The 12,320-nt window shown below is 48.1% G+C and overlaps 2 protein-coding genes across 2 annotated transcripts; one reads left to right on the forward strand and one right to left on the reverse strand.

Annotated features, from left to right (window-relative positions):
• Window positions 1-3,048: 3,048 nt before the first annotated feature.
• On the forward strand, window positions 3,049-4,899 carry TICAM1 (TIR domain containing adaptor molecule 1; the record flags this gene model as incomplete). The annotated part of the gene is made up of 1 exon (XM_079546808.1): window positions 3,049-4,899. One exon carries the CDS (start codon window positions 3,049-3,051, stop codon window positions 4,897-4,899), a length of 1,851 nt encoding a protein of 616 aa, XP_079402934.1.
• A 4,933-nt stretch (window positions 4,900-9,832) lies between these two features.
• FEM1A (fem-1 homolog A) lies at window positions 9,833-11,881 on the reverse strand (the record flags this gene model as incomplete). The annotated part of the gene is made up of 1 exon (XM_079546597.1): window positions 9,833-11,881. The coding sequence occupies one exon, from the start codon at window positions 11,879-11,881 to the stop codon at window positions 9,833-9,835; it is 2,049 nt and encodes a 682-aa protein (XP_079402723.1).
• Window positions 11,882-12,320: the final 439 nt, after the last annotated feature.

The raw sequence follows: 12,320 nt of genomic DNA on the forward strand, positions 1-12,320 counted from the left end.
AGATGGAATCACGGACTCTAGCTATGCTGCATATCATCACTCAGCAGCTACAAGCTATTTATGAGAATCTGAAAGTCAGTATCCATGGCCTCCCCTGGAACATCCAAGAAGCTGTGCATCAGGCAACTCAAAATATCAGGAAGCTGCACACTTCTTTTGCCAATGCTAATTCTTTTCAGGATCTCTCCAGCACAACTCTGACCAAGAGCCGGAACTGTGTGGCTGAAGCCCAAAGGTCTCTCGATGTCCTGTTTGAGTATGTAACCCAGAACACCCCTCTAAACTGGCTTGTGGGTCCCTTCAAGGCAACAGCTAAAGTGTCACAGGATTGCAGAAAGGAGAAAAAAGGTAAAAGTAATATAAAATCGCTTGCTCTCGAAAAGGCTGCTTCATCAAAGGTGACTAAGAGGCATGAAGAACCAAAAGGAGCAAAAACAAATCTGGGGGAAGCATGTGGAATGCTAGAGAAGCTAGAAGGGAAGGTAGATGCAGAAGAGGTGTTGGCTGCAAAGGAGATAATAACTAATGTGCTGAAGGAAGATCCCTGAGAAGCTCAATTCATCTGGCTAAGGCCCGTAAGAATGTTCCTTAGTCTTTTAATTATGTACCCAATGTCAGTCATGCTGCTGCTCTCACTGTCCCAGAATGAGCTTACAGTAAGATGTAGTTTGCAAGAAGGCTTGATGACCAAGATGGGGTGATTCCGGATCTTGATGTATTTTTTCTTCAAGCATGTTAATCCAAAAAAGGAAGGTAGAGGGTCTGTACTTCATCTTTTTTTAATTAAGTCAGCACAGCTGACTGGTGGTTCTTGCTGAGACTAGCTGTGGATGAGAAGTCTTGAGTTATTTTTAATGTTGAATTATGTTAATAACTTCAGCCAAGCTGCAGAGATCTTAAGGATTATTCACTTGACCTTTGATTGTGTTTTCCTCCTGAAGTTTTAAAACTGTGTTACAGACACTACTTCCTTTCTGACTTCAGCTGGGGGCGAGAGGCTGTTTCTCAGAAGTAACTTCTTTTTATCAGCCAGAAACTTGCCCTTTTGTAGAGGGATTTTCTTGTAAGCATGTCAATCTGCAGTGGGACTGTCTTTCCTGACTGTAAAAAGAACTTCAGTGATTATCTGTTTGTGCTTAAATTAATTCTACAAGTGAAATATTTTGTGGCTGTAAACAGAACAGGGAGGTAGGTACTGTTCACTTCTACAAAGCAGTGTTTGCTTGGGAACTGTTCCTGGTGTCACTTATTTTGTATTGGTATGGCACCACTGCTAGGGTTGGAGTAATGGTAAAGACTTGAAAATAAAACTTGTTCTTTCCTTTACCTAGAGCAGGTTGGAAGCTTGTGTTAGACAAATCACTTCTTGCATAATAAATGCGTTCAGTGGAAGAGCTGCACCAGGAGCAACCCTCTCCCAGTGCTCCCGTACCTCCGGCCCCTGACGCTCGGAGGAGCGATGCCGAAAGCCTCTCGCTGTAAGAAAATGTAATTCTTATAGCGCATGTGCTCTTGGCAGCTTGCGTTAAATATCTCCAGGAGCTATTACAGAGGGTGACAGCACAAGGCGTTACGGCTCATCCTTTGCCGGGGCGAGTGCAGTGGGGGGGTGGGAGGGAGGCGCTGCTCCAGGCCGGGCTTCCTGCCCCGGCTCCGCAAGCGCCGCTCCCGTCCTGCCTCCACGGGGCCGCTCCGCCCCAGCCCTGCGGCCGAGCTCTGCTCCGCCCCGCTGTTCCGAGTTTCTCCGCTTCCTCGTGTGCCAGGAGGCCCCGCCCGGGGCAGCAGCGACGCCGGGCCCGGGGCAGCGCGGAGCGTCTCACTTCAGGCCTTATCCGTGACCCCAGGCCTGGCCCTGGAGGGTGCTGCTCGTGCGGGAAGGGGGTGCGTGGCGGTCTAGGGGCAGAGCCGAGGGCTCCGGGGCGGCGGGAGCGGCGCAGGTAGGACCGTACAGCTGGGGGGCGTGCCGGTGAAGCGGTGCTTGTGGTGCGGCTCCGCGGAAGCGCTACGCGTCGGGGCGGAGAGCGGCGGCCGAAGAGGCACGGTGAGAACCACGAGAGGTTTGGGGGCGTTTGGGGCGTTTCGCTGAGTCACAAGGCGGAAGGGTATCAACGAGTTACAAAGGTCCCGCTCTGCTCTTTCGATGCCGGGCCTTTCATTCTTTCCTTCCCCCCATCGACTGTTTCACTGAAACGGTTTTTGTTTAAAGAGCCACCAACTTCCTCAGGTTCAGCTTGAACTCATTCATTAGGCAATTAGAGAATTTTTCTGAATGAGAAAAACAAATTTAAATTTTAGACTTTCCCCAGTTGAGAGCTATTTGTAAACACCCCAGTTTCCTTTATATGCAGAAAGCTGTTCACCAGGCTCTTTGTGGAGCTGCAGGTCTGCTATTCAATCTAATCCCGCTCAGTCAGCATTGGTGAGTGCTGCGGTTTAGGAGAAACCAGGGATTAGATACAGAAGGAGATCACACCAATGTCCACAGTGACATGAGGCCCAAGAGCAGATGTGTGGGTATTCTTGGCCTTCCTGGGACTTGAAAGGGCTTTATTTCCTAGTTTGCCACTGCAAAGAGTGGCCCTGGAGGAGATGAGTGCGTGGCTTTACCCAAATACATGATTAATTTAGCAGTGACTTTAAAACTGTTGTCTATAATGTGAAAAGAATGTGAAGAACTTACTCTTTGCTTAATAACAGAGTTGGAATTATGTGTGTAGCATGTCACATGTACTGGCATATTTGTAAGCAGTAAATGGGGGGGGGGGAAAAACAGAGCTCTGAGAGCCTAGGAGCTCTCTGCCCCATCGTTTCTCAGTATGTTCTCCCATGTTCTTCTCATAGGTTCATTTGCTCTGCTCTTCAGGACAGAGATAGCTCACTTCTGAGTCGAATTACTGAGCTGCAAAAAGGCATTGCTTGCATGGTACAGGAAGTACAACCAGGGCATTGCAGAGCACTGCGGGGAAATAAACCTTGAATCCAAATGCTGTAATACGCTTTTTCCATCCACGCTGCTACAGTCCATCATCTTGGCCACCAGCTGATGAGATGGCACAGAGTGCTGACGTTGAGCCAAGCTTTGAGGACATTTTTAATATCAACAGGGATGCTCAGAGGGACACACTCAATAGCATCCCAGTTGTAGATCAGGAAAGATGTGGCTCAGCTATCAGCACTGTGGATTCAGATAGTGAGTTTCGGACACTGAGATCTGATGTGAGCACAGGATTTGTCCGTATGACCAGCCCAAACAGCATGGCAAAAAGCTCCCCAATGAAGATTAGAAACACTTCAGACTTTTCAGGCCCACAGACCTTGCAATCCTCAGGGATCTCCAATTCCTTCACCAATCTCCTGATCAGTCAATCGCCAACAGCTATTTTTCGCACGCTGACTCTTTCCTGTGAGCCCAGTCGGCTGTGTGAAGAAATCACCAGTGATACTGGACAGCCTGATGGAGAGAGACAGAGCCACAGCCTGCAGGAAACAGGCAGCCCCAGCAGTCGTTCCACTCAGGACACAAAGCCCCAAGTCCCCCATCTGGGGAAGACACTGCAGGTCAGTTCCTGTCATCCATCTCTCCCTATTGTTGAAACACAGCTGCCCACACTTGGTGCTGTGGGCCAACCTGTTGAGAGTGACGATATTTCCAGCACAGTGATAGCAGAACCTCAGGTACCAAAAAAAAAAAGAGACCAAAAGCAAAAATTATCTACAAGTCTTCCCTATTCAAGAACGACAATAAATACTGGTCCTGCTTGCATACCCATAGAAGACTCCTACGTTCCAGCAGGCACTTCCAACTCCGCAGCTGCTTCCACTTCAGTTTGTTCCTTTCCTCCTCAAACCAATTCCTCTACAACCATTCCCCCTCCTCTTCAGAGTGTTCCTTACAACGTACCATTTCCCACTCCCCTCCATACATCCGCCTCTCCAACTTGCCCTCCTCCTTTAAAAACTGTGAAAGCAGCATTAGCACCAGAGCCCAGTGGTGAAAAGAAAAAGTTCTTCACTTTTGTTGTTCTACATGCTTGGGAAGATGAGCATATTGCATGTCGCATCAAGGACCTGCTGGAGAACATGGGGGTGCCCAATGGTGCCACATTCTGTGAGGACTTCCTCATTGCAGGACACAACCAGCTGACTTGCTTTCAGGATGCTATGGAAAACTCTGCTTTCCTCATCCTTCTGCTGACCAAGAACTTTCTGTGCCACCAGTGTATATTTCAAACAAACTCAGCTCTAATGGAGTCCATCCAGCGACCTTCCAAGCACAACTCTGTCATTCCTTTTGTACCTAAGGAGAATCCATTGGAGCGGAGTCAGATTCCCAGCATGCTCAGTGTGCTGGTGGCCTTGGATGAGAACTCTCCTGTGTTTGCCAGGACAGTGCAGAACACCTTTACCCCCGAGAAAATCAATGAAAGGAAGGCCATGTGGTGCCAGATACAGCAAGTCCAAGAGCAGAAAAGGAAACAAGAGCTATATCAGGACCACTGCCAAACACTGCAGAACTTAGGTGCTCTGACCCTTGGCTCCCTTCCCCAGATGTCTCCATCAGCAGTGCAGCTGAATCAGTCAAGCCTAGAGCAGCTGCTAGAACAGCTCCTGCCTCTCCAGTTATCCCAACGATGCCATCCTCCAACGTCTGTCTCTGCTCCCACACACCCACTTCTCCAGGCTGGTCATCCCACATCTGCTCAGCTGGGTCCCTCTCCTTCCCAACCACTTAATCTCCCATCAGGCCAGCACTACAGGACTGCAGATCCAGGAGGTGCCCATCCCATCATCATTCAACATGCTCGAATGGTTCAGATTGGGAACCACAACACAATGCATGTGGAAACTGCTGCACCAGGTCCACAGGACAGTGGGGAAGAATCCAGGGAGAATGCTTAATCGGAGATGCAAAAAGTCAGCTAGTCACCCACTCTTCATTTCAAACTCTAGACTAGAGAGATTCTGCTGGAAAAGGGACTATTCTGATTTCAGTGGGGCCTAATAGCCTCTATTTCTTGGAGCACAGGAGAAAAGTGCCTTCTTTTACAAAGAGGTTGTCATTTCCTCAGATTACTATCCATTTGCTTATTTTCCTTTAACCGAGAAAACAATTTTCTTGATTTTCTGAGGATTAACTGAAAGGTTTGATAAATAAATTTTAATTAATTTATATTTGCATTTCTCCAGTTGTTTCCTGTAAAATCAGAAAAGGGACAGCTGGGGATATCTCTGTATGTCTAGCTCTTAAGTGGAGGGGGCTGGGAGATAGCACATCTGGATTATGTTTCATAATCTGCTGCTGACCCTCAGTAATCTGAGGGAAAATCTTCTGAGAATTCTTTGGGGAGTCACTGTGGCCTCCTGTGAAGGTGCTTTGCACTGCAAGGTCGCACTATTTTCTTCTGGCTGCCCTCTTTGCTTGTGGTTGCAGTGTGGCCTGTTCATATCGGTGCCTACTTTGTGCACATGGCACGCTCCCCTTGCTGCTGCTGTGCAGCACCATTTCCCCCAGCCTCACATCAGAGCTGGGAAAATTCATGAAACTTGCTTCAAAAACTTCTGAGAGGCTGTGGGCCTCTAGGCTGAGGCATCAGGAGATGACTATTCTCAGTTCTCCCCTGAAACTGCAAAGAGACAAGCTTTGTGTTTGTGAGATAGAATTCCCACATGCCCCTCCAGGCATGGTTTAAGAAAAATATTTTGAAGAAAACTCTGTTAAACTCAAAGGACAAAGACTATACACCAGGTATGAGGCTAAATAAGAATTTTACAGTAAAGCTGTACTTTGGGAAAAACAAAACAAAACAAAAACAAAAAACAAAAAACCAAAGGTAGAATGCAAAGGGGGAAAATTTGGAGAAAGTCTGAGAAAGCAGAAGCTGTGGGTTCTCCTTTATCTGTTTTTAAAAGTTCACAGATGGGATTAGGTCCTGCTAGACTGGCTGTTATACACATAAATATGCTCTACTGAGATTATTCCTTCCATTTATTTTACCACCTTTGAGGGAAAAGTTTGACTCAAAACCAGAAGTGTTGAGCAGAGCATTACAAGAGTGAAGAAAGGCCAGTGACGGAGATATTCTGCAGGATCTGGGCAATGGCTCTATGAGGCAGACCTCTACTAGGCTTTTAGCCCAAGGATGGCATCTGAAGCACAATGCCAACCTGCTTGCTCAGCCTGATGGGTGTTGCCATGGCCATTTGCCTGTTCTGTCAGCAGAGGTCAGACCAAAGCCACCAGGTGTCTAGAAACTCTTTCCTCTGCCAAGCAGACTCAAAGTGACAGCAGCAAACTCCAGAGCCTACTGGCACTGCTCCAGGGTCCGTGCAAGCTGTAGGGCAGCTCACCCTACCTACTCCTCACCCTTGGAAGAGCCAGAGAGCTACCAAGTGCTCATTAAAGACAGCCTTCAGGGCCAGTGCAATTGATACACAGCAGGTGACTCCCATTCCTGATATTACTGCTGATATTTGTGTGCTCATGTCACTCTGAATACTTGCCCTGTATGTTTCAAATCAAGAGAAGCCAGCCTTGTCTGGAAGCCAACAAGCAGGACTACTACAGGCCATCCTCGTCACGTACTATCCAAGCAGAGTGCCCAAAGGGTGATAGAAGAACTCATGAGTCTGTTCACAGAATGTCTCTCTATCTCCCTTCCTTGACCTCAAGGAAGGCTTAGCTCCTCCTGGGCCTCCTTGGCTAAGACCTAGTGCAAGATAAAGGGACTTGGACAAACCAAAGCCCCCTCTGTCCTGCTTAAGAGCTGCCATCAGTTGCTGGCTTCCAGCTTTGAAACAGTTTGGCTTCTGTTTCTCACACTGACCTAATAATAAAGGATTAACTCATTTATGCTTTACAGAGCCTGCTGAAATTCTTGTGGTGGTTGCATTCTTTCTAAAGATGATCCTATTTTCTCTACATCACCTTTGTTAGAATAGGCATTGTATTACTGCAACATTGTCACACTGCAGTTGTGCAGCCTCCAAATCCTCTGAAGAAAGCATATACATCAATCTTGCTCCATTTATTATGCTTTCTATAAATTTTATAAACCTTGCAAACCTGGTCAGCTGGAAACTGCTCCAGTTTGTAAACAGTCACAACAAGTTTGCTTGGAGTGGAGAAACAGAGAAAGACACAGCAGCAGGCAGTAAAATACTCTGCAGGGTGCTTTTTTTTAAGCTTATTGTACACTGATTTCCAAGTGACTCAAAAGGTGTGACTGCCACATAACAGGCAAAGCCCTATTTCAACTGCAGCAACAAGTTCACTCACTCCACATTTTCAGGGCTGTCTTTGTTCTTCCTCATCATGGAAAGGAAGCTTGTCACTCTTTGTTTTCACAAGAGAACATACACGTATTTGTGACCTTCTGATTTTTCCCGTGTTTCTCTGTGAAGCTGAGAAATGCTCAACAATGACCAAGCTATTGCAAATTATTTTTGAGGAATAATCAGTGAAGGGAAAAACTTTCAAATATTTTATACATCTTTTCCTTTCCTGCCCAAGGAAGGCTATTTTTGAAATCCAAATCATTGTTTTGAAACTAGCTCCAGAAACTTTAATTATTTTGTTTTGCTTTTCATCTGCCACTGATAGCTCTGGAGCTTAAAAACAAATTGATGACAGCCACATTGCATCCCTCTTCCTGCCTGTCCTGACTGTGTATAAGGCTGGTAATATCTGAGTCAAAAGATTATAATCCCTTCCTACTTCATTTACATAAGACAAAGCAAAGTATATAAAGATATGTCATTCAAGTATCAGTGTTATCCCTTTTCAGGGGAAATGTTTGCATCTGCAGTGTAGATTAACTCTTCCCATGAGTAAATTCAGATGAAATGAAACAGAATTACCATATCCACAAACATACCATTGCTACGAAACAAGGAGTTGAAAATAGAGGCTTACCAGCAAGAAGTCCAAGGCACTTACATCCTAGCAGCCATTTTTTTTGTTTTATTATTTAAAGTTAAGAGCACTCATCAGCTCACAAATTAACAAATTCCATTCCTGCATTTTAGATCAAGTTTCAGCCAAAACGAGGGGGGAAAAATGCAGCAAAACTACATGTGAACTTTACATCTCAGTAAAAGTTAGAACTCCTTACTTTATAAATAGAACTTATAGTTAACACTGCAAAAATGTAATGGCAGATCTCTAGTATCTTTAAGGGGCAGAGAGTATTGGATTATTGAGGTTTATGAGTATGCTGGCTTATACATACACATAGAGAAGCTTCAGAAGCATATAGCACATGGCTGTTTACCAGGGTTCTGTACTCCCAATCTTGACATTTCTCAAAAGCTGAGGCAGCTGCTTCACCCTCAACTGTGCTTTCCATTCTGCCCAGACCAAAAAAGGAGCCAGAGGGCGCCAAAGTCCCTCCTCCTGCAAGAAGATAAACTGCTTGAACAGCATCATGTTTACACCAAGAAGGGTTCTGCTAATGTAGGCAAATACCTACCCCAAGACTACAAATTCAAAGAGAAAAAAAAGTTGCATGCAGATTCTAATTAGAGAAATGAGCTTGCCTAACAGTTGCCAGATGAGATTTCAAATTCTATTCCTGATGTAGCACCCCCACCCTCAGTAAATATACAGAAAGAATCAGAAGCCAAAAACAGATATTAACAATCTACTTCATGCGGGTCTTCAAAATGGGATACTAACAGAGCCTCCTGGGTTGATATCAATAAACTCAGAAGGTGCCCTTAACTTACATTTCTTTCTTCTTTCATACGGACATGCTACACTCACTGGCTCAATTAAAAAATCCTAAGCACTACCCACACTCACACTGTAAGTACTTCCCATCCTAAAGGGGTTTACCAGAATACATCCTCAGAGATGGTTAAAAGTGCATAGGCTGGGCTCTGAAACTTGGCTATATTCATTCTGTACAGCTCAGTGTGATCACTTGCTGAGCTCTGGAGCTGAAGGACCCCGTTTGGGAAAGGGAGTTAATGTGTGCAGAATGGGCAAGGCAAAAGCTTGAATTCCAATTAGCATTTTGTTTCTGAGGTCACAGGTTTTCTTCCCCATTCCTATCAATATCTTCCGATGAAACTGTAACCAGAACTGACCTTACTATATCTTACTTGGATTGAAGTAGTCTTGCAGCATAGATAGGGCCTGGCTCTAAAAGAGAAAAAATAACCCATATTTATGCACAATCATCGAAATCTTTAACATCACTTCCTACATGGCCAACCAAGGAAAAAAGAAAACAAACAAACAAAAAAATCATCAGCATACCCAGCCCTACTGTCATGCAAAGCAACTACCTCAGCAGAGAATAAGCCACTTTGCCATCAGACCAGTACTGTATCAAGTCTGAGGAGGGGGCAGGGAAAGAACTAGATGGAAAATACTTTATTCCCTTCTTGCATTCCTAACTGTTCAATTTTTGGGATGGAAAGGGATAGACTGCATATGTGACATGTAGCTGCTCCAAAGCTTAATGCTGTGTTAATTCTGCACTAATGGGAAAGGCAGCAGGTCCCAGGGATCTTCGTTTTCCTTCTTCCTTAGGATAAGATGGTTCATATGGAAAAACGCAGGGGTGCAGCCTTCTCTGGATACAGTGCTCTATGGAGATATCTAGTACCTGAAGGTGGCAATGAAGGATAGCCATGAGCTCTTGACCCTTCTCCTCCCCTACCCCCGCACTCGCCAGCTTGCCAGTGACAGGTAAGGACAAAGCTTGCAGCCCATCAACACAAAACGGCCTTTGACACCCAGACAAAGATAGCCTTAAGTTTCAGGCTGTGCTACTTCCTGGGGGCAAAGTTAGTGCCAAGAAAGGCTTGGGAGTTCAGCTCTCCCACTCTAGTGTAGTTCAATGAAGGCTTCCAGCTCCTCAGGGATGAAGCCCTTGTAGGGAATCTTGTGCTTGTCCAGGACACGAGCAGCAAGGCACTGGAGGGTGATGTAATTGAAGGGCTGCATCATGCTCTTGGAGAGCAGCTTCTCATCCAGCAGCTCGTAAGCAGTCTGCTTGAAGGCATTGGTGGCATCCATATGGGCTCCAGCCTCCATCAGTGCACTCATGATCAGTGGGCAGTTATTGCGAGCAGCAACATGCAGCGGGGTGTTGTTGTCATAGTCACGGCTGTCTGGGTCAGCCCCACACTCCAGAAGCAAGTTAACAACATGAAGTGATGGGAACTTGCCCACTGGGTAGCGTCCCACTGTTGTGGTATCTTTGTCCACAGCCATATGCAAAGGGGTGAAGCCATTCTTGGCTCGAGGGCTACACTTCAGCAGGCGGTAGATAGTTTGGCGCTTCTGGTGCTCCTGCTCTGGGGTGCATTCCACCTTCTCCAGCAGGAAAACCAGGTGGAGAATAATGGCCAGTGTCTTGGTGAACTGTGCCGAGTCAACTACAGGATCCTTGCCATGCATAAGTGCTCTCTCTACCTCCCGGACACCTTTGCTCAGTACTCCCATGAGATCAGAGAAGCCCAGCTGGGTAGCTAAAGTGCCTTTGGAGCGGTCCTGAAGCACATAAGAGAAAAGCTCAGCAAAGGAAAGGAAACTACTGGCTGTCATAGGGCTGAGAGGCTCCAGATTGCCTTGCTGCATGTCAAGAGCATACTTCCACAAGTTAATACAGCGTTCAAAATTGCCTGAGTCAGCATAGACAGCCCCTCGATAGCGGATATAATAGGAAGTGTCTGGGTGTGAAGGACCCAAGATGCGCTCTCTAATGAGCAGTGCCTGCATGCGCATCTCATCTGGATCAGTAATCAAGGCTTCTAGCTCCTCCAACGAACTTACTTCTCGTGAGTAATCATATGCCAGCACAAGCTGCCTTGGTTCAGGTTTAGGCAGGTACTGCCCACCCTCGTATCGAAGCTCCATTGCCCTTCGCCAATACTTGTGGGCTCCCAAAAGGTCACGTTTCTTATCCACAAATGTGGCACCTAGCAACTCCAGTGCTTCCACAGCAGCCTCTCGAGTGCAGAACACGTTAGGAACCTGCTGGTCATCCTGACTGGAAGCTGATGCACAACATCTCTCATGCTGCTCTTTGTCGCAGCCCTCAGGAGTTTTCTGACCAGTGCTGCAGCACCTCTGATGGCTCCCACCCAAAGCACAGGTCTCGTTTTGGTTCCCTGCAACATCCTCTTCCTCCTGCTGCAGCCCTCCCTGGATGAGATATTCTACAATATTGGTATGCCCAGTAACACTGGCAGCCAGCAGAGGAGTCATGCCATAGCCATCTTTCTCCATGCGGGCTTTGGAGCGGAGCAGTAGCTGCAGGATCTCCAGGCTGCCTGACTCTGCACAGTCATGCAGGGCCGTGTTCCCCTTCACGCTCCTGCGGTTGACATCAGCCCCTTTCTCCAGCAAGTAACGTGCAATCTCCCGGTGCCCTTTGTAGCAAGAAATCATCAAACAAGTGTGTCCATGCCGGTTCGCTACCTCCAGGTCAGCCCCGCGCTCTCCAACCAAGTAGCGCACAATCTCCAGGTGCCCGTCGAAGCAGGCAGCCCTCAGCGGCGTGGAGTTGGTCAGCGTGGTCTGGTTCACTGAGGCACCATGATCCAAGAGACTGCGCACCACCCCCAGGTGCCCGGCAGCAGATGCGGCCCACAGCGGCGGGGCCCCCTCGATGGTTTCTCCATCGAAGTTGACAGATCCACCCTCTTCCACGCGGGCCCCACAGTGATCCAGGAGGTACTCCACCACCTCCAGGTGTCCGTGGCGGGCAGCGATCAGCAGCGGAGTGCTCCCACCCCCGGAGCCATCACCTCCACCAGGCCCTGCTGTCAGCGCTTCCAGCTCCTCCCGGCTGCGGCTGCCCAGCAGCTTCTGTAGCAGCTTTAGCTTCCCATCGCGGGCCGCGTTGTACACGGCCGTGCGCAGGTCCATGGCGACGGGGGCCGCGATGAACGCGTCGGCCGCCTCCTGGCCATGGACCGGTTCCGCCTCTGCGGACCCAAATCGGCCCCGGGACGGGGAACGGGCGAGGGCGGCCCCCGGCGAGGAGGAGCCCTACGGGAGCGGAGACATTCGGCGAGACGGCCCTTACCCGACGGCGACAACCTTCACTCTCTTCGCCCAGCCGCCATCTTAGGTTGGAACGCGAAACAAAATGGCGCCCGGGAGGCTCCGGAGACGGAGATGGAGGGAGATGATGGGAAATGTAGTCTCGCGCCCGGCAGGCAACGCGACGGCTGCCCTGTAGGGACTCCGTCTCCCGGCACGCAAGGGGGAAGGGGCCACCACAGCCTGCGCCGACACTCCGTGCAGGATGCTGTGTGAAATGCAGTCCGAGCAAGGCACAGAACGCAGCCCTTCCCCGCGGATT

This window comes from Tetrao urogallus (genome assembly GCF_951394365.1).
Source record: "Tetrao urogallus genome assembly, chromosome: 25".
Lineage (NCBI taxonomy): Eukaryota > Metazoa > Chordata > Aves > Galliformes > Phasianidae > Tetrao > Tetrao urogallus.